The 25,206-nt window shown below is 49.3% G+C and overlaps 1 protein-coding gene across 2 annotated transcripts in view; it reads left to right on the forward strand.

Annotated features, from left to right (window-relative positions):
- The first annotated feature begins 6,325 nt into the window (after positions 1-6,325).
- Positions 6,326-25,206, forward strand: part of CYFIP2 (cytoplasmic FMR1 interacting protein 2) — a 45,429-nt gene continuing 26,548 nt past the window's right edge. Inside the window, exons 1-14 of one of the 2 annotated variants that reach the window (XM_010578993.1) lie at positions 6,326-6,442; positions 8,485-8,574; positions 8,655-8,732; positions 11,571-11,672; positions 12,689-12,870; positions 13,202-13,298; positions 13,988-14,116; positions 15,431-15,535; positions 18,692-18,783; positions 21,657-21,774; positions 22,649-22,768; positions 23,412-23,537; positions 24,552-24,718; positions 25,007-25,154. In XM_010578993.1, the coding sequence (XP_010577295.1) occupies positions 6,326-6,442; positions 8,485-8,574; positions 8,655-8,732; positions 11,571-11,672; positions 12,689-12,870; positions 13,202-13,298; positions 13,988-14,116; positions 15,431-15,535; positions 18,692-18,783; positions 21,657-21,774; positions 22,649-22,768; positions 23,412-23,537; positions 24,552-24,718; positions 25,007-25,154 (1,671 nt within the window). The remainder of the gene's footprint in view (positions 6,443-8,484; positions 8,575-8,654; positions 8,733-11,570; positions 11,673-12,688; positions 12,871-13,201; positions 13,299-13,987; positions 14,117-15,430; positions 15,536-18,691; positions 18,784-21,656; positions 21,775-22,648; positions 22,769-23,411; positions 23,538-24,551; positions 24,719-25,006; positions 25,155-25,206) is intronic. The other variant, XM_010578994.1, reaches the window with a different exon arrangement.

The following is a 25,206-nucleotide window of genomic DNA, read 5'->3' on the forward strand; positions in this document are numbered from 1 at the left end:
GGGGGTCGCGGGGATGCTTGGAGGAAGGGGGATGGAGGAGATGGGATGGAGGAGCCGAGGGCTTGAAGGTGGTCCCGGTGGGGGCTCCCGACCGGCGGCCCCGATCACCCGTGGCGTGAAAATATGGTGTCCCCGGGGGAGGAGGAAGCGCCGGGGTCCGAGGCAGGGTCGGGAGCGATGGGCTGGGGCTGCGCCCGCGGGTTTCGGGCTTTGGCGTCGGTCGGAGTCGGAGAAACCTTTCCCGTCCAAAACCGCCGGGTTTCCCCGTGCGTGAGACCCGTTCGGGAGCAAGGTGCGCCCCGGGGAGCGTCTCTGTATTGAATTTTTCCATTTTCCTGGAAATGCGTGGTGCCAGCCGCATCCCACCTGGGGAGGAACGGATGGGTTCTGCCGGGAATTTCCGTGGGTTGGAAGGACCGGGAAGGAATTAAGGAGAAGAAAAAGAGGCACGTACGAAAACCTTCCTGCGTGCTCGGGGTTGTTTTGGAGAAGGGGGAAGGGTGATGGTGGCGTGTGCTGTCAGAGGACGCTGCCAGCAGCGGAGCTTGTCCCCCTTCGCCATCTGCCGCTTTCCACGGGGGGTTCCTGACCACAAAGATCTCGTAGAATGAGGCTGAGTCGCTGAACCCTCCGCACCCCTCCTGCCCTGCACAGGTACCGAAAGAAAAAGCACCCTCGTGTTTTGCGTGATGACAGTTGTCTGGGGTTAGTCACTGAGATGGGTGACTAGCCTGGTATTTTGGTGTCTGTCACAGCCATATAATTCTAGGGTAATTCTCTGCAAAGGATAATTCTTTTCTCCTTTTCTCTGTACAGTTAATTGTTACTAATGAAGCCTGAGGAACATGGAAAAAATCTTCCATTTTCTGACCAGGGTCTCTTGAGCAAAGCAGACTGCTGATTTCACGATAATAATGTTACTAACAATTATCATCTTTGCATGAAAAATAGGAAGGTTGGGTTTGGAAGATCAGGAATTGGCCAACTAGTAACAATGCTGTCCTGTATGATTTAATTTCGCAAGAAGTGCTTTAGCTGTCAGCAGTGGGGTTGCTTGTAAACTTGCTCTAAATTTCTCCACTATATTGGAAATGTAGCTTCCTATACCTGCCTCCTTCCCTGACTCTTTTCTTTGGCACCAGAAAAAAATTATGAAGTTGTTCTAAAAGAAATAAACTCCAAAATAATTGTGTTGCTGAGAGACAAGGGCTGCGTAAATGCCTGGAACTCAGCCCTAATGGAACGGCAGAAAAAGTAAAGTAGAGATGCAGAAAAACAGCTTCAGGAGTCATGCACTTTGGCTTTCTTTTTTAATGGGAAGGGTAATTTCATGGTTATTAACATCTATGTCTATGTAGGGCAGAAGCCCAGCTCTGCCAGCCTCACTCACCCTGGCTGCATTTATTTGCTCCTGCAAAGAACCTCCTGACTGTGGTGGTTGCAATTACAAGTAATTCTTGCAGCATGAGAGAAGAGGTTGATGACATGCATCCTAAAACACAGGGGACTTTAATCCCGTGTGTTTTAGGCAAGGGTCAAACTAAACTTTTGCACCCTGAAGTTACTTCTCTTGACTAAAAATATGTTGGTGGCCAGAAGCATTTATCTTTGTCTTGCTGTGAGGCAGTGGGTATCAGAAACACTCTGCTTTTATGCACCTGAGACATCAGTCTGCTGGGATACCTGTTGGGCCAGGATGGTTAGATGCTATTTTGGAGTAAGAGGAAGAAGCATTATCACAGGGGCAAAAATAAATTAAGTGACTTTCCCAGGTTACTCAGGGACTGGGCGTCAGAGCTGGAGAAGAATCCCAGATCCTCAGTAGGTGACCAGAAGCTTGTCCTCCTTCTCTACCTTGCCATGTCCCCAGCAAAAGTAATTTTGCTGCTCGTCTCACCCCAGGCTTGCAGTGCTTGGACCCTGTCTTACTGCCAATCTCTGGGGCAACTCCCGTTTTTTCTTGCCTCCTTTCCTGCTCTTGGTAGCTACTGCAGCTCCAGCGTGAATGTCTGCTGTAGGAGCAGGCGAGCTGAAAAACTGAAATAGCCCGTGCCACTTCCCCAGAGCTCTCAGCTGTGCAGCTCTGAAGCCAAGCGCACATGCATGCAACATATTCATTATGGCCTTGCTTTTAAAAGTCTTTCTTTGTTCCCCCAAGCTGCTCTAACAATAAAGTCGTCTTTGTTCCTCTCGCTGCAAAGAGGATGATACTGCACCGATACTTCTGGGCAAGCATTTTGGTGGGGAAGGTAGGACCTGCCCTGCAAGTTCAGGCATCTGGGATGTCCATCCTCGCTCCTTCTCAAAGCCTTCCTACACTGTCTGTTAAATCTGGCCCCCAGGATGTTACCACAACAGAGTCACCATGTCGGGAACTCTTTAATTTCCATTTCAGGGTGGTGGGGAGCCCCACGTGGCCAGCTCCCTGTGGTGCCTAGAAGCCTTAGTGCCTCTCTGTGACCATTTGGCTTTAGAAGGTGTAAGAGATGGCCAGAGGGGTTGCAGCTGAGATGTGGGGTGGGGAGGGGAAGTTTTTGCAGCAGATGGACAGAAAGTGTGAGCAGCACTGCACTCGTTAGCACTGATGCTCGTTGTCAGAAGAGGTAATCAGCCCTGTGGCTGCATCCCTCTCTGCGGTTTCACTGGCCTGGGGTTGCCTTCTGCCAGGCTCACGTTCGATTTTGCCAAAATATGTAGGACTGGAGGGACCTTGGCCTCTCTGACCAGTGGCGGGATATGGAGAAGAAAGTAGTTTTGTGAGACTGGCTGTGTTTGAATTCACGCAGGCAGGATATGCTTCCTCTGTGCGAGGGAAGGCGTCACCCTGCTGTGCACATGTTACAGCAGCAGAAAAGCCCCGTTCCTGGGCAGGTTGCCATGCTGCTTTTTGGGTGGTGCGGCCCCCAGCCCCACGGCCACGTCCGTTGGAAAACTACCAGCATGGGCTGACTCTCCTCTTCCCAGCACGGCTGCCCCTGCCTTGAGGCCCAGGTGGTGGATGGCAGTTAAGGCTTAATGAGGATTTTTTGATGAGCGTCCCCAGGGATCCCATCTTCCCTGGGCTGGAGCCGCTCGGTCGCTGCCACGTTACCTGACAGCTGCCCCCCTCGTCGATGGACCGAGAGGATGAAGCTGGATTTTCTGGGGCAGCCCAAGCACATATGTGTTAGAAACCTTTTTGTGGGAAGGTGAGGGAGGGCGGCGTGGGTCTGTGGCAGTGGGACTTCCCCATTCGGCTCTTCTGGGCAGCCCCCGTGGTGGGGCTGGTGCAGCACCCCATGGACAGGGCCAAGCAATCGCTGATGCCTTCAGAGCCTTCCCCAGCCTTTGTACCACTGCACAACCCCTGTAACTGCTAGATGGGCAGTGGACCCCATCCAAGAGCAGAGCCCTACAGCCACCCCAAGGAGCAGGCGAGGGGCTATGGCACAGGCAGATGGGGGATTGCTCGAGGCTGCTCCTCCCTGGATGATCTGGGGTGAGGATCCAGATGTGCCAGCCCTGGACCAATGACCCCTCCGTCACGTGCTCCAGCTGCGAGGTTGCTGTCTGTCACAGTGTGGTACAGGCATGAGACCCAGGGGAAATCCTGGCAGACCACACTTTTCCCCGTAGCCTCCGTTGGTTTTGCTGTTGGGCTTAAGAAAGCGTAGAACTGAAATTGGGAGTCCCCGTGAAGACTCATCTGTTAAACCCACAAAGTCTGTGTAGTTTTTCCATCTGCATCCAGATTCTTGCACTCTGCTCAGCCATGGCAATGCATGGGGTGGGCCGACGGCCGATTGCACTGCTAGCTCGCTATGGCTTGACACTTCCTTTTCTGTTTATGCATTTCTACACACTGTCTCTCTTGCTCCGTTTCAGTGCAAGATCTTTGGGGCAGGGACTGACTTAGTCTTGCAGGTTTGTGTGCTGCCCGGCACAGCAGAACCCTGATGCTGTATTTGGGACAGTATCTTCTGGTATGGCCCAAACAGCAGCAACAATTTTGTCCCTTGAGTTTCTGAGCAATTTGGGTGTCACAGGGTTATTGGGGAAGCGTCTTTGATTACGGCAGTCTGCCAACACATTGCACAAATGGCCACAGAGTTTCGCTTATGGAAAAATGAGAAAAGAGCCCAAATAAACAGCCACCATCCTCGAAGCTATAAAATGGAAGGGTTTTGTCTTCCCAAGCCTGAAGTATGTAACGAAGCATGTGTGAGTACCAGGGGTGTTGCTCTGGGAGCCCAGAAGCGAGTCTTGAGGCACCGGCGGATGGTGGAGAGCGGTGGGCAGCCGAGGAGGTCCGTGGGGCTGGGCAAGTGGAGCCACCCACCTGGTGCGGAGCAGCACAGGGTGCTCGCAGGCAGGGAGGAAGCTGCTTCTGCCTGTGGCGTGCCAGGGCGTAATGTCTGGCTTTGACAGCTTCTACCATTTGTAACAGGAAACCATTTTTGCAAAGAGAGGTGAAGAAGGAAGCAGAAATTTGAGTGTGTAGGGAAAGGGCTGCTTGAGATTTTTTTTTTTTTTTCCCAGGCACTTATTTCATGGTGCTTCAGCTGCAGGTATAACCAAGCCAGTTTCTCAGCTGCCTGGTACCTTGGGGAAGCATTTGTGGAGGTGGAATGGGTTTTACCAGGCTCATACATGTTCTCACAGCCTATGTGTGCAGGCAGCAGCAATGACAAGAGGCACAGCAGCAGAGTAGTCCTTCGTCACCCAACATGAAGCCGCCCCAGGACTGCACACAGCGTGCATCCCCCTTGGCTGTGGTCCTTGCTGGGTGCCTGTGTGTCTAATCTATGGACATCCCAAAGCCATTGTCCTTCCATGCTCCCAGTGCTGGAAATGAAAAGCAAATTTATATTCTTGGAAATAGTGACTCAAAAAAAAAGAAAAAAAGGACCTAAGGGATTTGTAGCAGATAATTGCTTGAGTATGAGCGTCTATGGAGCTGCTGTTGCGACCGAAGGAACTGGTGTGATTGTACGCAAGGAGAGAGGTTACATTGCTGTTGTATCTGGCACTTGTGCAGACTCCACTGGAGCCTTGTGTCCTGCTACGGTGTCCACACTTTAGCAAAAAAGTTGCAAAATTGGATCAAGCTTAGAGAAAAGCCAAAGACATGATTAAAGAATTGGAAAATACGCTTTGTAACAAGGCAGGCAAATAGCTCAGTCCGCTTGTCTGAACCAAAGCAAAGGTTGCAGGGTGTTTTATTGAAATGTGTGAGTATCTTGATGGCAACTTATAATAAAGAGCTCTACTGTCTTGCAGATTACAGTGATAAAACTCTGATGGCTCACATTCAAAATCAGGCCCTGAGTGGGGAAAAAAAGCACTGGTGGGGGTGATTTGCTAATCGAACGACATGTCAATATTCAAAGCGAGTTCTCTCACTGCAAATGTTTAAATGCAATGGGGTGTTTTTCTAGGAGACACAAGTTTTAGGTCAGCCACCGCTATTGCACATGGATTAGGTATTAACTGGGGAAGCCCTGTGGCTGTGATTATACAAGTGCTCAGCCTGGGTGACAGCAGCTGTCCCTTTATGCTTGTGCTCTTACAGCAAAGGTAAATAGCAAAGGAGCTAAAGGACATAGAGATCTGTCCTGAGGTTCACATTAGGGTAAGTGCCAGTGAGCTTTCAGAAATGTTTCCCTTTGCTTTTTATTTCTTGTGCAAGTGGCACTGTTGGCAGCTCCACAGCAGGCCGTGACTGGGCAGGACACACCATGTGTGTGGTAAAAAGAGGGGAAAAAATTTCACAGCAACTTCTTTTTTTGCTGCTTGCAGTGCCACAGCCTGCCTGCGCAGCACTCGATCCTTTCCGGTTCACCTTTGAGAATGCAATTTGTTGTTTACAGTTTCCAGCGCCATTCGTGTGTGTGAGAAGGAGAGCATGTGAGTGTCAGCATCAGTCATACTTTTCTAATCGTGCTGTTTTGAGAGATATTTTTGGTAGCTCTGCTTTGCATTTCGAAGCACATGCTTTCACTTGGGGCTGCTAAAGCTGCACTGCAGCACCCAGCTGTTCTCTGTCTTAAACAGTTTTGCATAGAGTTAAGCAGAGAAGGGCATGGGTGGGTAGTTGTGTTCCTCTTATTCTGCATATCTACTCTGATGTTGAATCACGGAAGGAGAGATGACATAGAGATGTAGGATAAATACACAAGAAAAGGAAAACGAGATAAACCGGGATCATGTCTCCTGCAGTGCCAGCCAGTCGTGGTTCTGGTTTTGTCCTTTGGTGCTTTCCCGCTCAGTCTTCTGGCTGCCGTCTGTCTGTCTATCACCCGCTCTTTTCCTTTGGATTTAGTGCAGAAACTGAACATCCAGAACCATGACCACTCACGTCACGCTAGAGGATGCCTTGTCCAACGTGGACTTACTGGAGGAGCTGCCTCTTCCAGACCAGCAGCCATGCATTGAACCGCCTCCGTCCTCCATCATGTACCAGGTACCTTCAGCTTCCAGAGGTGGTGGGGCAGGGAGGGTTGTTCCAGTAGCTCATGCAAAGCACAGGGGCACATGGTGCTGTGAGAACGAGCTGAAAACATCCTGGGTTCACCATGTTTAAGGAAATGTTCAGAACAGATCCAGCCACAAATCTGTTCCCAAAGGCTTTAAAAGGAAAGCACTAGAGATTGCTGAAAGGGATCTTTAAGAATGAGCAAGACATAGGAAAGTTAAAAAATGAGGACCAGAGTGCATGAACGGGTAAGAAGCAGGAGATAAGATTTGTGATAACAGCAGAAAGTTCTCAGCAATGTTTTATTATGCACATATTTCTGTGCTTCCTTTTTATGGTAGTACACGCATCTAAGTAGGTCAAAACCAAAGTTCTGCCTGACTCTGGCTGGCCTGTGCTGCTAGCACAGCTGGAGCTGCCGGTCTGGGGAGCTGATGGCATGCAAGGGAGGACAGTCGCTACAATCGCTTCTCTGCCTTCAACAACCACAGATTTAGCTGCAGCTGCACCGACCAAGCTAAGCTTGGCATGAGCCCAGGGCAAGGCTCAAACTCTTGCTTTTGGATCCACAGCAGGATGCCTCGGCTGCTTGGCCACCACGCCACACCCTGCCCTATAGCACACACCCAGGGTTAAATATAATATGGGGTTACTGTCTCCATCCTGCCACTCCTGAATTCGTGACTTACCCGTGGCAGGGTATAAATAGACCCGTACAGTGATTGCCGTGCCGTGTATGCAGGGGTCTGAAGTTACAGTATCTCTTTCAGCAGGTCAGACTGCGGGCTCATTCAGTAGCGTTAGTATCTCTGTGGGTTATCAGACCCAAAGGCAGTTCTCGGCTGTTCAAATTTCAACTCTCCGGCAAATCTTCATGTCACTTTTGCTTATCTCTTCTTTAAATCATTTTTACTCTTCGCTGGCCTGTGTCCTGGGAGGGGCTCAAGGTCCAGCCTTATGGCACAGCCTCCTTTCAGGGCCATGAGTGTGTGCACACTGCCGGGCCTAAAAAACCTCATCTAAACTAGATCTAGAGATACTGGCCAAGCCTGTTACATCATCATACTTGGTTTGTATGTAGCCCTCTCCCCTGCTAGCCAGAAATGCATATGCAGCCTCAGCTTTTCTTGTCACATGCAGTGTCCTGGAGGCACGAAGAAGAGTAGCCCTGTGGCCACAGATCTGTGCTCCTGGCTTTCCTACTCAGGATATCAGTTATTGAGGTGAGCGTGGTCACTGCAATGCTAATGTCATTGCAAGGAGCAGCTCTGGGCGCCTGGGACTTCTGTACGCTCTGCCCTCCAGCAGATACCATCAGCCAGCCTCCGCGGAGGAAATTACCCCAGCACAGAGCGTGTGAACGGGCACTCGGTGCAGAGAGGCTGAGGAGCTGCGTTTTCATCCCCTGCCCTGCTCTGCACTTTCTTGCTCCCCTATCCCAACCCAAAGCAGTAGCTCAACTTCCAAAACAACTGTTCATTCCAAAGCATCTGCTAGCAAGAGCAACACTACTGCTGATAATAGCGTCTGGATGAGTGCTGACTTCCATATTTATGTTTTCCAGACATCTCGTTCCCTGCCCTTTCTGTGTGTTTATTCTTTGCGATTCCTGCTGACAGGATGTGGTCTTCCCCTAGCAGCCAGGGCACAAATAGAAATTAATGAGGCTGCATCTGTCTTTGAGTTACCAAGCTAAAATCCTTAGAATAATTGCTGTAGGTTTGCTCTCTGGTGTGGCTGCAATTCCATGCAACTGATCCCCACCTCGTTTGTCTTGATTGCCCTGTTTTCATACATATAATCTGCAGGGTTTCCTCTAATGAACATGTGAGATTCAGAAGCATCTCAGGCTGCATGTATGAAACTACTTCAGACCTAGAGGAGCAGCACCTCAAATTGTTCATAAGCTGCTCCCATGCCCCAGGAGCCTTACTGATTCTGCTTTTTGCCAACACATCCCATGCTGGACTGTATCAGGTGAGCAAACAACTAGCTGTATTTTACTCCCCATCTCTCCGTTTCACCCATAGGCTAATTTTGACACAAACTTTGAAGACAGAAATGCCTTTGTGACCGGCATTGCCAGGTACATCGAGCAAGCAACAGTGCACTCCAGCATGGTGAGTCTCCTAGGCGCTGCCCCAGCAACGCTGAACCTTTGGTGCGTGCCCTACCCCAGCAATGCCTCTCTTTCTTTCAGAATGAAATGCTGGAAGAAGGCCACGAGTATGCTGTGATGCTTTATACATGGAGGAGCTGCTCACGAGCCATCCCCCAGGTACTCAAGCCCTTCCCAGGCGGGAATGTTCCCAGAGCACCTAGCTGGTTTTGTCTTCAGTGTGGGTTAGTTTGGACTGGAGACAGAAGAACAAAAAAAGCAGAGAAGACTGAAGCAGATTTAAAAGTTGAAAAGAGAGACCACTGACTCTTCAAATTATCTTCTCCCCACCAAAGTTTCAACCACCAATTTCAGCAGCAGATCTATGCTGCTGCCCTAGCAAAGGGCATCTGCTCTGCACCCTCATGTATATTGCAGCTCTATCCCTGACACCTCCTAGTAGTGCCTCTTAGCTCAGTCATGCTTACCACAAGCCATCTGCCTTATATACATTTCCTGATTTCACAAGCCCCTCCCGCTCCCCAAAGCAGTCGCACCTGATGTTATTTCATCCCTGCAGAACCAGCTTGTTTGTCCTACAGCTGCTAACAGGACTCAGCTGAGCACAGCTCTGGTACAGCACCGTACTTGGGATTGTGCTGTGTTTTGGCACTTGGGTCTTTATCCACTTCTCCGTCTGGAGAATGGGTAGCCTTTGCTTTAATTAAAGCAGTGTGATTATTTCCTTCCCGGTGCACTGCATGTATATTTTTCTCTCTCATGTTGTGGGGAGACAGAGTTTGCTTCAGGCAAAGGCAGTTAGTTTTTGGAAGTTGAGAGTAAAGTCATCAGATCTAGTTTATATCACACTTTCCTGATACCATTGTATGGTATCATACCGTTACATGGTATCAGGAACTTCAGCTTCAGTTAAAAATTGTACCAGTGCTGAGTGGGACTCTTGTGTTGCGTGAAGAAGGGAGCCCAGGCAGCCTGGGATGAAAACAGTGGTTCCTCTCAAGATGTGGCAGATTCAGGCTCTCCCCGACTTGCACTGAGCAGATTAGGCAGCTGGGGCATGTTTCAGCATCCCAGACTGCTGGCCAGACCCTGTGGTGCTCTCTCTGCCCCTGTGGGCGCCCCAGAATTGTGGGTGTTGTGCAAGGATGCATGAAGGAGCACTTCAATATGCCAGAAACATTTCCCCAAATGCCCTTTTTTGTTGCTGATATATCTGAGGATCCTGATCTCCCCCCACGTTTAATCATTCTCCTCCTCTGCTGCTAGTTCTGCTTCAACTGTTTTCTAGTCATTCTCTCTCCAACCTGAATTTTGGTGGCTTCATCCTGCAAGCATCTACAGGCATGAGTAAGATTGCCCACATGGCCCACTGATCGTGATTCAGACTCCAGCTTAGAGCTCATCTTCTGCAACGTGAACACATGCTGGATCACTGTAAAAATGCTGACTGACAATGCTTTGGGGTGGATGCAGTGCACTTCCATTAACCCTACGGATAAAAGGGTTTGCAGTGCTTCTGTGGAGCCAGGAAAAAATATTTCCACATGGCTGGCAATGCCCATGTTTGTGATTCCCCGAGAAAGGTCAAACCTCAGTTCCCCTTGGATTATACTCTGCTGATGGTCTCATGAGACCCAGCCATGGGGAGGTTTCTGCTGCTGATGGATATTTGCTTATCTCCCATTTATATTTGATGCTGAGCTGCTATTGTCTCTCCTGACTACGCTAACAGAAGGCAGGCTGTGGCTGAGCTGATGGCAAGACAGTGCTACAGATAATCTGTTTTGGCATTTTAGTGTCCTCCCATCCTGGTTGCCCCCGCGATGTTTGTGCCTCTCCAAGCGTAGCTTTGGGGTCCCTGCTCTCTGCCCCATCCTCCCCACCGGGGCTGCAGTCAGCACCACATGTGATGGAGGAGCAGGCAACACCACGGCAGAGGGTTCATTTATAGATTCACCAGATTTGATCTTGCAATGACCCCTGCGCTTTGCCATGGGGCACATGGCTGTGCCTGGGGGGGTCCTGTTCTCAGCCCCCCAGCCTGGGTGCTTGGTCATGTACACATCCCTGTGCTCCATCAGAGACCATGGTTTTACAGGTGAAGAACAGAGCCTACACCTAAATGTGCACCACTCCTCCCTACGGCCAGCTGCATCCTCGTGGCCATCAATATTGCCTGACTGCAGTATGAAACACCAGGGCAGGAACATTAGATTCACCACGATAGAGAGGGCAAAGCTACTTTTGCATCTTCCCACATGTCAAGCCGGCTGATTTGTCCCCTTGCACCCCATGCATCAGCTGCTGGGCTACTAAATTTGCACCAGAGCTGTCAGCCCCATCACAGCCTTGTGTCAGCAACAGCTGGAAACAAAACCAGAGGAAGACAGCAGGATCCATTGCCTTGCGCAGTTGGGGTTTTCCCTAACAGTTTGGTAGTGACTCCAAGTAACTAGAAATGAGATGGATGACAACTGAGTAAGTCCTTAAATTTAGCTTCCTAGGATTCCAATGAAGGTGGCTCACTTCATTGCTGCTAGCCACATACAAGCCCAGTGATTTTTAATGGATTGACAATACAACCAAAATTATCCCAGCAAGGCTGTAGCAGAGCCATAGCCTGGTGCCTTATGTGTCCATGGGAGTTTGCAACACAAAGTCTTAGATAACTTTATGATATAACATTCCCATGTTGTGTAGCAAGTCCAGACTCCATGTTGCATGTGTTCTACCCCAGACAAATGCAGTAGAAGACTTTCGTTTGTCAGAGTCAGGATTGTGCCTGTTTATAATGCACGGAGAGAATTTCATATCTAAGAAATAGCCCCTTCTGCTGTAACCTATTGCATTGAGAACAAGCTCCCTCTCAGGTCCCTCCATTGTCCTTAGACAGCGACAAGATTCACTGTGAAACAAGCAGAAGATGGTGGCTGTTACAGTCCACAGCTGTGTTAGAAACTCTGATGCTGACAAGGATGATATGTCTTTGCAACGCAGGTGAAATGTAACGAACAGCCAAACCGAGTGGAGATCTATGAGAAGACAGTGGAAGTCCTGGAGCCAGAAGTCACCAAGCTTATGAAGTTCATGTATTTTCAGGTAAGTGGTCAAGGAAAGAGGCAAAAATAATTACTTTGGTGTTAACTTATCCTAAGTGGGGCTGCATTATCCTTGCCTGCCAGGCTAGCTTGGAGAGCCTCTGAGCCCCCTGATATGTCCCTTCCTTGCAGCCATCAGCAGATACCTGAGACCTGTCTAAAGGAAAACCTGTGTGTTTGTTGCTCAGCCCTGAAATCTTGTATACAAGTAGGGCTTGAGCACACCTCAGCTGCTGAAGTTCATGGGGGACCAGAGCCCCCACTATGCTAATGGGTGGCACAGACTCCTGTTTTTCTGGGGTGTTGGCTGGTGGATGTGAAGAGCTGTTTCTCCACCAGCACAGTTTGCTCTTCTGCTCTTCCCTCTGAAGCAAAGCCGGGAAGAGCTGAGGGCTGGTGGTGTGGCTGGTGCCTGGGGTGGGATGTAACCACGCAGCTGGACACCCTCCTGCTGTGCCAGCAGGAACAAGGGTGTGCTCGCAGCCCCCTGAACTCGGGGGTCAGCTGGCAAAGAGCACCAAAGCTTATATTTAGCAGTTGCTACACTTGAGGCACTTGACAAAATAATACGCTTAGATCCCAACAGAGCAATGACCACATGGCAAACACAGAGCTGCTGTGGGCTCCAGGGACCTCTCCCCGTCACCGCCTGTGTTTATAACTGGCTGCAGCTGGGTTTCACCATCATTTTTAGGTTTTATGTCCTATGAGGTCTTCATGCCCCGCCTAAAAAACTGAAGTCTGATTTTGCAGAACACACTGCACTTGGGGCAGGCACAAATGGAGGGTTCGAGCCTCCTTCATCCCTCCAGCACCGAGGATGTTTGTCTACAGTGGTTTGTAATGCTGCTTCGTTTCATGGTGGCAGTGGAGAGGGACCCTGGAGACTCCATCCCCAGCAGAAAAATGCTTTGGTTAAAGGAAGGAGGTGGTGGGTGGGTGGAAGGGGTTCCCAATGGTGGTGCAATAACCATGCATGAGCCATTGCTGGGATAACCCTGTCCCGCTGTCTTCCAGCGCAAGGCTATCGAGCGGTTCTGCAGCGAGGTGAAGCGCCTGTGCCACGCTGAGCGGAGGAAGGACTTCGTCTCCGAGGCCTATCTCCTCACGCTGGGCAAGTTCATTAACATGTTTGCTGTCCTGGATGAGCTGAAGAACATGAAGTGCAGTGTCAAAAATGACCATTCTGCCTACAAAAGGTGAGAGGGGGTGAAGCAGCGGGAGCGGGGACAGGACTGTGCCTGGTCTGCAAGGGAGTGCCTGCTCTGCCCAGCAGTGAGATCAGGTGGACATCAGGAGGCTGGAGGCTGGGTTTCTGCACTGTCGTAGGCTCGCTGTGTGAGTTTAGGCAAATCTCTGAGCCCTGTTGTGTTTCAGTTCCCTCTTGGTAAAACAAGGAAAGGGTAGAGCTGTGCTGCAGGCAGATCTGAGGCTGCTGCATTGCAGCTGCAGGTCAAACAGGGAAGATGGGTGGTGAGAGTCTCACATTGGGTGAGTGATCCTTGGTGATGCTGAATTTCTCCCTTCCAGAGCTGCCCAGTTTCTGCGGAAGATGGCAGACCCCCAGTCCATCCAGGAGTCCCAGAATCTCTCCATGTTCCTGGCAAACCACAACCGCATCACACAGGCAGGTCCCTTTTCTTGAACCACCTAGCCTTTCCGTGAATAGAGGGAGGCAACGATCTTGCCAGGGCTGATAGCACTTCAGATCAGACTGTTCAGACCCAATAGTTGTTGGGTCATTGCCGCTGACTGATGGTCCTTTGGTCAGGCTGTATAATTCTAGCAATATCTCCTTCACATGGGCCATCCTGGGTGGCTTTGAAGGTCTCTATGTCAAGACAAAGATGAAGGTCTAAAAGAGCTCTTGGAGGGGGAGGTTCTGCCAGAACCTCTTCCCTGTTTTCCCCAGGAAATCCATCCAGTCCGTCTCTGCGACTGCATGGGGACTGCAGATCAGACCCCATGGCCCTCCACACTCCACAGGCTCTAGCTTCTGCTAATTAGGTAAAATATTGCACAGAGACAGGAGAGAGTCAGAAAGTCTGCTTCTGAGGCATCTTTCTTTACATCTCACTGTCTGATGTTTGGCTGTTGTGATCAGTCTGAAGGGGAGAGCTGTCCTGCAGAAGGAAGGTTGTTCCTTACAGGTGATACCATGAGATCAGTCTTCTGCAGGTAACTTAAGAAAAGCACACAGATGAAGTTTGAAGAAAACTCTTATGATTCTACTCTTAATCCTTCAAATATGTTTCTCCCCTGGTTTCTGCTGTTCCTCTGTCCATGTGGATAATGTGGCCCCTGTTGATATTTCAGTGTCTGCACCAACAACTAGAGGTTATCCCTGGCTATGAGGAATTGCTGGCTGATATTGTCAACATCTGTGTGGATTACTATGAAAACAAGATGTATCTCACTCCCAGTGAGAAACACATGCTCTTAAAGGTGAGATTTGGCTATGCTTATGGGGCTGGGCGCTTGCGTAGTTTCACTTTTGTTTTAGTAAAATGAAATTCCCTCCCAGCACAATGTTTCTCTTCATTTTCTTTATTTTCTTCCTCCCTTGGGTTTACATGCATCCCTTCTCTGCGGAGTCAGTATCCTCTGGACACAGGAGCTGCTATGAGATGGGAACGCTCTCTGCATGTAGCAGCAAAGCTGCCTTCCTCCTCTCCCTGTTTCCCTTCTGATCTCTGTTACTTTGTGTCTTCTGCTGTGATACCTCAACCCCCCATCTTCTTCCCTTTCACCTCTTCCTTTTAGCTGAACGGACAGGATGTGGCTGTTGGTCGGAGATGTCCCACCCCAGTGCTCTCTCGGGCCACTGCTGTCCTTTCTGGCCTTCTCCCATATTCCCATATAAAAACCTTCCTTCCTCTCTCCTCTGCTCTTCCCCATCTCTATCTCTATCTTTGCCCCCAATCCTTCCCAAGGTTGTCAGCAGCTCTGCCTGCCTGGGACTAAGCATATGCATGGTGGTGGTCTCCAGCTGGTGGGTGAGAGCACTGGTGGGTGCCCTGTGCTCTCCAGAGCTGGAAGGGGTTTTTCTGTTGTACATGGATGTGTGGGATCATGGGCTTGACCTGGGTAACTGTATAGGACATGCCAAAATCACCACCAACTTTGCAACCCTGAATTTTCTTCTTGATGCCCCTTCCCAGCAATAATTCCCTGCAGAAGGCAGATCCTTCCAGGTTTGGTTTCCTGACTCCAAAGAGCCCTCAAGATGAACATGCCAAAGTATCTGCTTGTTTTGTATATTTGTCCTTACTGTCAGTCAGTTATTATAGTGATTGCAGTCACTATTACCGTAAGAACTTCATTACCATGGTATGAGTCAACCATGGTTCTTTGAAGGCTAATGTGGGTAGTTTGGACATCTATAATGATTTGTACTGAATTAAAGGGGAAAAATCAATCCAGAATATTTTAAATGTTCTCATTTCTTTTCTGGGAGTAAATGTTTGCCTTTGGGTGGAGGAGACTTTTGGGTTGTTGTTATGTGGGAGAGAGGAGGAATAAATTACCAAAGTGAGCATCATGTGTTTTTGCACACAAAATGGAAGTAATCCATCATGTGTCCTCTGTCTACCATGCATATCCTTGCAGATATGTGCATGTTTTATACAGTCTTCTCATGAGTGTCGGGTGGTACAGGAGCCTGAAGTGGTCTTTCCTCATGCTAAGTGATGGAGAACTGTCCCTGACTTGTGCTGCTGACTTCACACTAATGAAACCTAGCTTTTCCATCTTCTTCAGGTGATGGGATTTGGCCTGTATCTCATGGATGGGAATGTAAGCAACATTTACAAGTTGGATGCCAAGAAGAGAATCAACCTTAGCAAAATAGACAAATTCTTCAAGGTCAGTGACTTGTCTGGGTGAGGCTAGAGTTTATTGCAGACCAATGAATTAGTGACCCGTACCATTGCACGTGCTGCCAGCAAAAAAACAAACCGCAGGAATCATTTACAGGTCCAAAAAACCCAAAGGGTTGAGAAATTATCTAGGCCAAAGGATGAGGAATGGGATTGCTGTGAACGTGCATGGGCACAGAGCTGCAGCATGGGTGAGATGCTGGCTCTCGGTGCCAGCAAGGCTGTGAATGGGTGAGCGGTGCCTGGAGCTGTCTCTACTCTGATGGCACTGGAACCAGAGAGCCAGTGGGAGCTGAGGACTCTGCGTGTCCTTGCTGGGCAGCCAGCTGCTGCCGCGGCTCTGCCTGCTTTCTGCCGAGGGGCAAAGGATGGGGACGGAGCATGGGCTATCTGTTTTGCGGACGAGGGAAGGGTGTGCCAGACTGACATCGCTTCTGTCTCTTTGCACCTTTCTGAGGCGGGTTTGCAGTCCCCTGAGGAGCACCGTGATTTCAGGCCACCAGCAAACCTGGCTGGTTTGCTGAGGTCTGTGCAGGTGAGGGTTGCACTCCTCTTTCCCTCAGCGAGCTGCTGAGCTGAGGGACAGGGGACACAGCTGGCCAGCCAACATGTGATCTGGCAGTCCTATTTTGTGTATGAACTGTGCTACCTGTAGGACAGAAAAAGCTTCCTGGGGAGCTTGTGTCGGCTGGGACTGGGAGGTGTTCAGCGAGTTCCTCAAAAGGCTCACCCAGTGGTTTGATGAACCATTTTTGTCTTCTCTGAGATTCGGGTTTTGGGTAAAGGCCTGCGAGAACTGGATGCTCCCAAGTGACAGGGTGGGAAGCAGCCGTGCAGCCTCCTTCTTCCCACACACGTGTGCAGCTGAGTCCAGCCACAGGCTAGTCCACAGCTGGAGGCCAGGCTGCATTGCCCCGGGGCCACTCAGCACAAGAAAGGTTTGGGATAACCCTGTTGCTTCCCCCCAAAATCTGGTGTGTGTTAGCCACCAGCCACCAGTGGCAGATGGGGAGGGGGGCTGAGACCCTGCACAGCACCGCCTGCAGCGTTTGCAGGGGAAAATGATGCCTCCTGTCCATCACTTCTGTGCACAGGCTGGGTCTAGAAGGCATTTTAGGTTTGGGGCAGGTCAGCTCTAGGAGGCATGGTGGGATCTGGCAATGGACAAATGTATTGACAGCAAAGAATAACAGTATAGCAGAAGGATAGTGGAATAACTTCCCAGATGGAGCAATTAGTTTTCTTTTAGACCTACTGAGCGTGAGCAGTCCTTCCAGAGTTCTTTTGCCTCCGCTGTATTAATCTTTCTTCTGAGATTGAAAGATTAGGTTTTGTTACCAACGTGCGCTCCACATCAGGGAAAATGAGAAGATGATGATTTTGGGGGGGCCACAGAGCACTTCTTCCCCATCACTCTTTCAGCAGAGCGGATTCTTCCTGCCGCTTTACCCAGAGAGCTGCTGAGGAGCCTGAAAGAAGAGGTCGGCTGTGGTGACAGGGTAGAGGATGCCTCCCTGCTTATTGCCCCAGCTTGCAGTTTATAGATGATGTGCTGAGTCTGTGCAAGGGGAGGGAACAGGCGAGCCCAGATAACTGGTTTCCTGAAAGGTTGGTGTACCAGCTGCTGCATCCTCACCCTGAGAGAGTGGGGACCTATTTACCCCAATTTGCATCATCTCCTGGAGACAGCCCTGAGAGCAGGGCTGAAATGCCCACATAGGGTACTATGGACAGACTCCATAGTCTCACGGGCAGGGCGATAATGAGGTGTTTGAATACCCTCCAGTCGCTGGGGAGAATGCTGAGGACTGCAGCTCTGCAAACGTGATTTATCCTGCCATTCCTCAGAGTCTTCTGAGTTTTCCCTGGTTCAGCACTAATTCAACTGAATCTCAGTTTAAATCAAGCCCTCAGTGTAATCTGTAGAGTTTGGTCATCTTGGTGCATTCAAACAAATTTGCTGTTCGTTGCAAAGTGCTGTGGGCCATCAGAGAATCAGGTAAAATATCTTCCGTTACATGGAATAACTTTCTCCTTTCCAGCTTTTTTTTCATTTGCTCTTCTCCATCTGCTGTGATCTCACCTAATCAGTTAAGTACCACTCCAGACTATCAGATCTCAATAAGAAAAGGCCAACTACTCCTCTTACTACATCTGCTTATTGCCTTCTGATTAAATTTCTAGTGGATTGACCAGGAATTTGAGTAGTGAAAATGAACTATCCCTTCATTTAAACCTTTTGTGAAAGCGCCACTGGGAATCCCTGATGACAGCATTACAGATCCTCCGCACAAGTCAGCCTGAGAAGAGAAGCATGTGATAATAGGATAGGGAATTTGCCACCATCTTCTCTGAATTTTGGGGCAAGGCTTTTGTAGCTGGGTGAATTTGAAGCTTTGTATTTTATTGAAGAAATGTGGGTAGCCCTTGGTGAATTTTGTTTGCAACTGAAAGCTTAGTGAAGCAGGGACCTGTCTGAGTTTGAGGTACGTTCAGCGCACTTTGAATTTATTTCCCATCCAAATCCTCCTGAGACATAAAGGGTGAGCAAAGCCATGTTATATTGCCTGTGTCTTTCTCTTTGTGGAGAAGTTTTAAGACACATCACAAGTAGCCGCAGTGCCAAAGTACAGTCTGAGTCCCTGGGGAAAGATGCCACATCGCTGGGAATCCAGGCAGCAAAGCAGCCTACAGCTCCCCTCTGAAGGGAGCTGCAGCATCTTGCTGCCACAATACCAACGTGCTGGCTTTTCATCCCTCTGTTCTCTTGGAGGATTATGGTGGGAGTCAATAAGCCCTGCTCAGGGATATGGTTCTCTCTTTTTGTTGTAAAAAGAGCCTCTCCTCTGTCTGGGTACAGCACTGAACCGTTCTGGCCATAACCAGCCCGGTATCGGCGAGGCCAGGGCTCCAGAGCACTCGCAGGGGGCAATTTTCCTGGCACAAAAAGCCTTGTGATCATTTTCGGTCGCTTCCTAGGTGTGAAATGACCCTGGGTCCAGGTTTGCACCTTGGTTTTAACAGCCTGACACTTTCCATAGCTTCAGAGACGCAGGATGCCATTTCGTAGTCCCTTGTGTTGCGCTGGGGCCACGATCTCTCTCTCCACCGTATTTCAACCATCTTTTGTTTTCTTTTCCAGCAGCTGCAGGTGGTTCCTTTATTCGGCGATATGCAGATAGAACTGGCCAGATACATTAAGACCAGTGCTCACTATGAGGAGAACAAATCCAAGTGAGTGCCTGCCATAATGTCTCTTGGCTTCTGTGTGTGTCCCGAAAGCCGTGGGAGCTGCAACTCTCCGGCGTGCGTGAGCTCTGTGCACGGGTACCCGTGTGTGTCCCTGTGAGGTGTGAGTCCCAGCGTGCCAGCTCTGTGTGCACGTGTTTACCTCCCTGTCCCCGCATGGGAAGATACGTCCTCGCCGGCCCCCGAGCGTGTGCGTGGGCAGCCAGCTCCGAACCTACGTGTCACCGTGCCCCCCTGCGTGCAGGCAGGGGAGCGGGCATGCCTGTACGTCTGCTCCCGCCGGCGAGGTCTGGGAGGGGGCTCGGTGGCCGGCAGCAAGGCAGGGGGGAAGGAAAGGCGGCTGGCGCGGTTCGGGGCAGCCGCTGAGTGCGTGCGAGGTGTGCGCGCCCGGAGGTGTGTGAGTGCGAGCAGCGTGTCCCTGCTCTGGAGAGATTTTAATCCACAGTTTTCAGCTCAGGGACAAAATCCTCCAGAGCATGAACACCGCGGTGGATCCCTTTGCAGTAGCTAGGGCGTCTCCTCTAGCTCAGGCTGGTTTCGTGAAGAAGGGCAGCGGGAATGAGGGTTGAACCGGGGGCTCAGATGCGCTGGAAATGAATGAATGTTGTGGGAGAAGGCCAGAAATGGAGTCGTCATGAGAGAGCTCAAGAGCGGCGTGCTGGTGTAAAGCACTGCTTCCCAGCCTGGGTTCACAGGCAGTTTGCTGCTCCCGTCAGATGAATTTGCAAGACGTTGTCTCAGATCACACCAGGTGTGTGCGAGGCCCCACTTGTCTTTGTAGCTTTGCATCGTGCTCAGTTATTGCTAGAAGAATCGGTGTTAGGTTTGGATATCCTTGGAATGGCGTTTGCAACCACACATAAGCAAAGCCCGTCTGAGCTGTGTCAGGCTGTAACGGCTGATGGCAGCCCAGCTTTCACCAGTGAGTAGCCTTTCACCTGTGGGACCATATCGCGTGGAAGTCAGATTTCTCCGGCATCTGCAAGAAGCAGCCTAGCCGAGCTGTATCTTCAGCAGGACAGGAACTAACTAACCTGCAGTGTCATCTCTCCACTTCTGTTTGCTCGTCCCCTTCCACCCCAGAGGGTCCAGGTTTTCTGCCCGCCACATGGCTCACCCAGGAACGGCCCTCCCCAAGGCTGGTTGAAAAGTGCCGATTAATTATTCATGAGAAATTTGGCAAAACTTCCTGAGCGAAAGGTTTTCGATTAAAATTTTTAAAAAATGAAAAAAAAATCTACAAAATGTAATTTAAAGGATGTTTTTGAAAACTCAATTTAAAAGGGAAAAATTGTCTAAAAATTTGCACCTTTTTATCCCAAATCATTCAGAAAGCACATTTCAACGAAACATGTGTCAGCTGCATTCATTTTCTCATCTCAAAACCAAGGTAGCTCGTGGGCTGTTTACCTGTGCACAATTTTAATGTCTGTCTTGAAATCTGTCTTACCAGGTCTGTGTGCCGTACCTTACTAACCAATGTTTCTTCCTCACTCGCTTGCCTTCCCAGCAAATTGCATGGGACTACCGACACTAACTCTGCCAAGGTGGTTCCATATAATCCCCGTTTCTTACTAATATTGTTTTTGTCACTTTCTTTCCCTCCTTGTCTCCATGAAAGTGGAATTAATTGGTGTTTTTCCTGCATGGCGCTTTGTTTCTGCACTGTGGACTAGGTTGTGTGTGGCAGGGAGGGCTGGTGCAGCCCTGGCCATTCCTGCTAACCTGCCGATTGTCCGGTGGGGAGCACAGGACATTGGAACGGGTAAGAGTCGAGTGATGGGACTTTGGGAGGATGGATTTCACAAGGGATGACATGGTCCAGCACTTCCACGACCTTCCACCACCACAAATATTGGCAGCAGGTGCCTCACAGTTAACTGTAGGAATATGTCTTCATGTCTATGTCCGTATCAGAGGTTTCTCGCCTTCCTTTTGTACAGCCAATCTAGATTGGAAAAGATGACTATCTGTCTTAAGACAGACAATTATTTAGGGGGGAAAAAAACAAGATCTGAACATTTACATTGTGGTGACAGACAGAGACATGAGAGTCTCACTGACAGACATCTGCTTGCACAAAGCATTTTGGCGGAGCCATACTGGTTCTATGTCTGTGGCTGATACAGAATGGGGAAAAGGAGATGTTAAATTAAATAGAGCTGATTTGCACCATTTCTTCATATGACTGTGCCTTTGGAAGGAGAGTGCTGCCTTCTTTTAGGACATCATTACACTGTTACATGGTACCTGTGGGTCAATGCAAATGAAAATCTAGTTCATTTAATCATATTCTGCTCGTCGTTTATACTCAGGGTTGTTCACTGAGCTGTCAGTGTGAGCCAGAACCAAAAACAGGGTGGAAGGGTTATTGCTGGCCCCTTGCAGAGTCTTTCCTCACAGGAGGAGGCAGCATGACCCAGCCATTTCAGACCTGGAGGGATAACCTCTAAGGGGATGATTAACCTCAGGTTTAGCAGAAAGGATGCAAATGATGCCGGGTCTTTGCAGTTCATCCTTCCCTGAAAGCTTGTCCAATGGTGGCCTGGGAAATAGCCATCTCTGCCCATGGGGGCAGGTGAGCCCAACACAGAGAGCAGCCTTCAGGGTGGATGGAGCAGAGATGTTTGGGCTGAAAGGTGAGGCAAGTGTCCCCATCGTGATGTGTGAGACCACCTCTGGAAGACCCCATGCACCAGGAGACATGAGAGAGACAACAGAGGCTGACAACTGCCCTGGAGGTGGCATGTCTTGAGCATGTTGAAATGAAGAGAGCAGTTGAGCACAAGGCTTTGTCCCTGGGGGTGTCTGAGTGGAGCCCCATGTCCTGTCCTTGAAACCCTTGCTTTTTTGCCCAGGTGGACGTGCACTCAGAGCAGCATAAGTCCCCAGTACAACATCTGTGAGCAGATGGTCCAGATCCGAGACGACCACATCCGCTTCATCTCAGAGCTCGCTCGCTACAGCAACAGCGAGGTAAGCTCAGCGGGTAGTCGCCGTAATCAGGCTCGTTAGACAGACGAGGCTGGGAGAGGACAAGCATGGCAGGAGTATGGTCTGCCAAGGACGTACAGTGAGGAGGGAACAAGGGAACAGGTGGAACAAACCACTTATCAATCCAGCAATAAAAAGCAAGTTATGAAAGGCCCCTGCAGGTGCAAAATCACGTGCACCCGAAGATCCACTGCAACAGCTTCTGCTCTTTGGCCACAGCTTCTTTAAAATAAGAAGCATCAAAAATTTTGCAACTAAATGTTCGTTATTAGCCCGGTGGCAGAACACCCATGACTTGCAAATGGGTCTTTTCTATTACACAGAGCTATTGGTCAGGGCTTTGAGGAATGTTCACGAGGGCATCTCTGTTCTTTCATTACTGAATGTCAGCGCCCTCTCTGATGCCATTGTGACTGTTTTCTGCAAATGTGTGATCTTTATTCATCAGTGTTAGTTTAATGAATTGTTAGCATTCTCAGCCCTTTTTGGCATTTGTAAGTGCTTATTTGAACTTTAAATCAGTGAAGGACTCTCAAGGATTTCAGTAGTATTAGACCATCGAAAAGGAATGGGAAAGTGGAATGAAAACAGTCAGTTATTTGCTCTGAGGTGACAGGTCAGACTCATTTTTCTGTAGGAAATAAATGGACTGCTTGGGTAAAAAGAGCCTTGCCAAGTTATACCCCTTTTCCTGAGGGACAGTACATGCACTGCTCAATTTTTGCTTGATCGTAAGGTCACAAGGAATTCATTCCAGCTGGAATTTGAGAGAGAGACTTGTGACTGCTGTTTGGCTCAGTGAAGCCTCTGCAGCAAGTTCCTGAGTCCAGCCCTGACGTGATGTGATGTTCTCCAGGTGGTCACTGGCTCAGGACTGGACAGCCAGAAATCAGATGAAGAGTACAGGGAGCTCTTTGATCTCGCTTTACGGGGACTGCAGCTGCTGTCCAAGTGGAGTGCCCACGTCATGGAAGTGGTGAGTGGATCCATGGAAGCGGTAATTGTGTAATGTCCTCCTCTTTCCAGGTGAGCGTGAACATTTTAACATGGCATGTAACAAAGGCTCTAGAAAGGTGAGCTTGCTTTCATGCCACCTAACTTTAAGCCATTAACAAACACACTAAGATCGGGTAGCTAATGACCCTGAATACCCTCTGTGCCAAATGGAGAAAGAGAGCTTGATCATCTCACCCTGGACCTGAACTGCCCTTTGCAGATGTCCCCACCAATGTTAGAGGGGGGACTGGGTGACTATTTTCCTAGCCTGAACATCTCGGTTAAGTACTGAAAGCTCTTTGGGATGAGTCTGGGTCTTGAGCAACTGAAACTAATTCAAATTATGATGGAAATTCTTAATTTGGAAAATTTCGACCACATCTCAACACAAGTCCGTGGATGTCAAAAGCCCAATATGACTGGCAACCTCCCAGATAAACAAAAACAATATTCAGTACGGTGATAATAAAGCCAGGAAGAAGCACAAATTCTGCTCCCAAAGGAATGTCAAACAACTTTAGTAATGTCTAGGGAGCATTTTCCTGGCATAGGGCCCTCTTCAGTCTTTCCAGCCTGGCTTCTTACTCATTGCAATGTTGACAGTGTCTCTTTCCATCTTCTAGTACTCTTGGAAGCTGGTTCATCCCACAGATAAATTCTGTAACAAGGATTGCCCAGGAACAGCAGAAGAATATGAGAGAGCCACCCGGTACAACTACACCAGTGAAGAGAAGTTTGCCTTTGTGGAGGTGGGTGCCAACTGCACAAGAGTAGGAACTAGCCAGGGCTGTTTTCCTGTCCCATGTTCCTCAGGCCAGGGGAAGAGGAGGGAAGGGCATCTCACCATACTTAGCCAGTTCCTCATCCCTGTGGCCCACGTTAAGGGATTAACAGTTCCCACATCCTTGTGGCCCTTAATTTGCCCAGAACTAAGGGGCAAATTAAGTTCTTAGGGAATCCTGCTGGGATAGAAACACTGCACCAATGCATGACGAGAGCAATTCTCCTCTCTTTTTCCTGATCCTGCTCTTCTTATGCTGTGTTTGTGTGCTGGAGAAACACAGAGGTGAATCCTTATGTTTTCTTAATATTGCTGTATTAAGCCTCTCCTGACCTGAAAAGGGGGTTCAGGGCTCCTGAAAAGAAAAAAAAAGGTGTGGGCTTGCAGAGCAGTGTAATCTGAAGCAAGATCAGGAGCTACATTCAGGCGCTGTGCAAACACAAGAGATCCTCAGCCAGTCCCCGTGACCCATCAACCGTCAGTCCAGCTGTCTGTGGACTGTGGCTGTGGGAGGCCGAGGCCCCCACACCTTCATCTTGCCTTACACAGTCCAAGGTGTTTGAATATTGCCTTCATTTTTGTGGCTCACTCCCTCCTGAGAATTGTCACTGTACCCTTGTCCAAAGAAGACTGTGCCCTACGGTGGATGCAGGTCTGTGCAAGCCACGGAGCTGCACCCGCGTGTGGACCTTGTGCAGTTTCCTGGGATTGTGTGTTATTAAAGATATCAAGAGATCAGGAGTGGAAACAGAGCCTGCCTAGGGACAGGGGCCATTTGCAAGAAACTAGTGGTGTAAATGCTCTCCTTGGCTGCCTTTGATCTGTGAAGCAGCTACCATCAAAAAAATTAGCCACCTAATTACTGGGCCTAAGTTACTTGAGTAGAATTAATTTAGTCCCAAATTCTCTTAGTGTTGGATTTATGGACCTCTTCATACAATGGAAAAATAGAAAATACATCTGGTTTTCATTTTTGCTTCAGGTAATTGCCATGATCAAAGGTCTGCAAGTGCTGATGGGCCGGATGGAGAGTGTCTTTAACCAAGCCATCCGCAACACTATCTATGCAGCCCTGCAGGACTTTGCCCAGGTGACTCTGCGAGAGCCGCTCAGGCAGGCGGTCAGGAAGAAGAAGAACGTTCTGATCAGGTCAGTCTGTTCTTCTTGAATGTAATGCAAAGCCCACGTAATTATTTGTGTAACACATTTGTACTATATAAGCATGTGGCCCTGCATACACCTCAGGGTATACAACCAGCCAACGTACCTTGGCCAGCAGTTCTTTGCAAGGTAACTTTTGGGCATGACTACCCCAATAACGACAGTGTATGTCCCCACCTCAGATTCTTTTCCTCCCATACATGCACAGCAGTGAGTATTTTCATCCTGAAGTAGAATCAAGCTTAAGCACTACTTTCCCTTTCTCACCCACTCCAGTGTCCTTCAGGCAATTCGGAAGACGATCTGTGACTGGGAGGGAGGTCGAGAACCTCCAAATGATCCTTGCCTGAGAGGTGAGAAGGATCCTAAAGGTGGATTTGATATTAAAGTCCCACGACGAGCAGTAGGACCATCAAGTACACAGGTATGTAAATGTCCATCTCCTGTGTAGGGAATTAATGGTCTTACAGCCACGT

This window comes from Haliaeetus leucocephalus, unplaced genomic scaffold, assembly GCF_000737465.1.
Source record: "Haliaeetus leucocephalus isolate CR32 unplaced genomic scaffold, Haliaeetus_leucocephalus-4.0 Scaffold656, whole genome shotgun sequence".
Lineage (NCBI taxonomy): Eukaryota > Metazoa > Chordata > Aves > Accipitriformes > Accipitridae > Haliaeetus > Haliaeetus leucocephalus.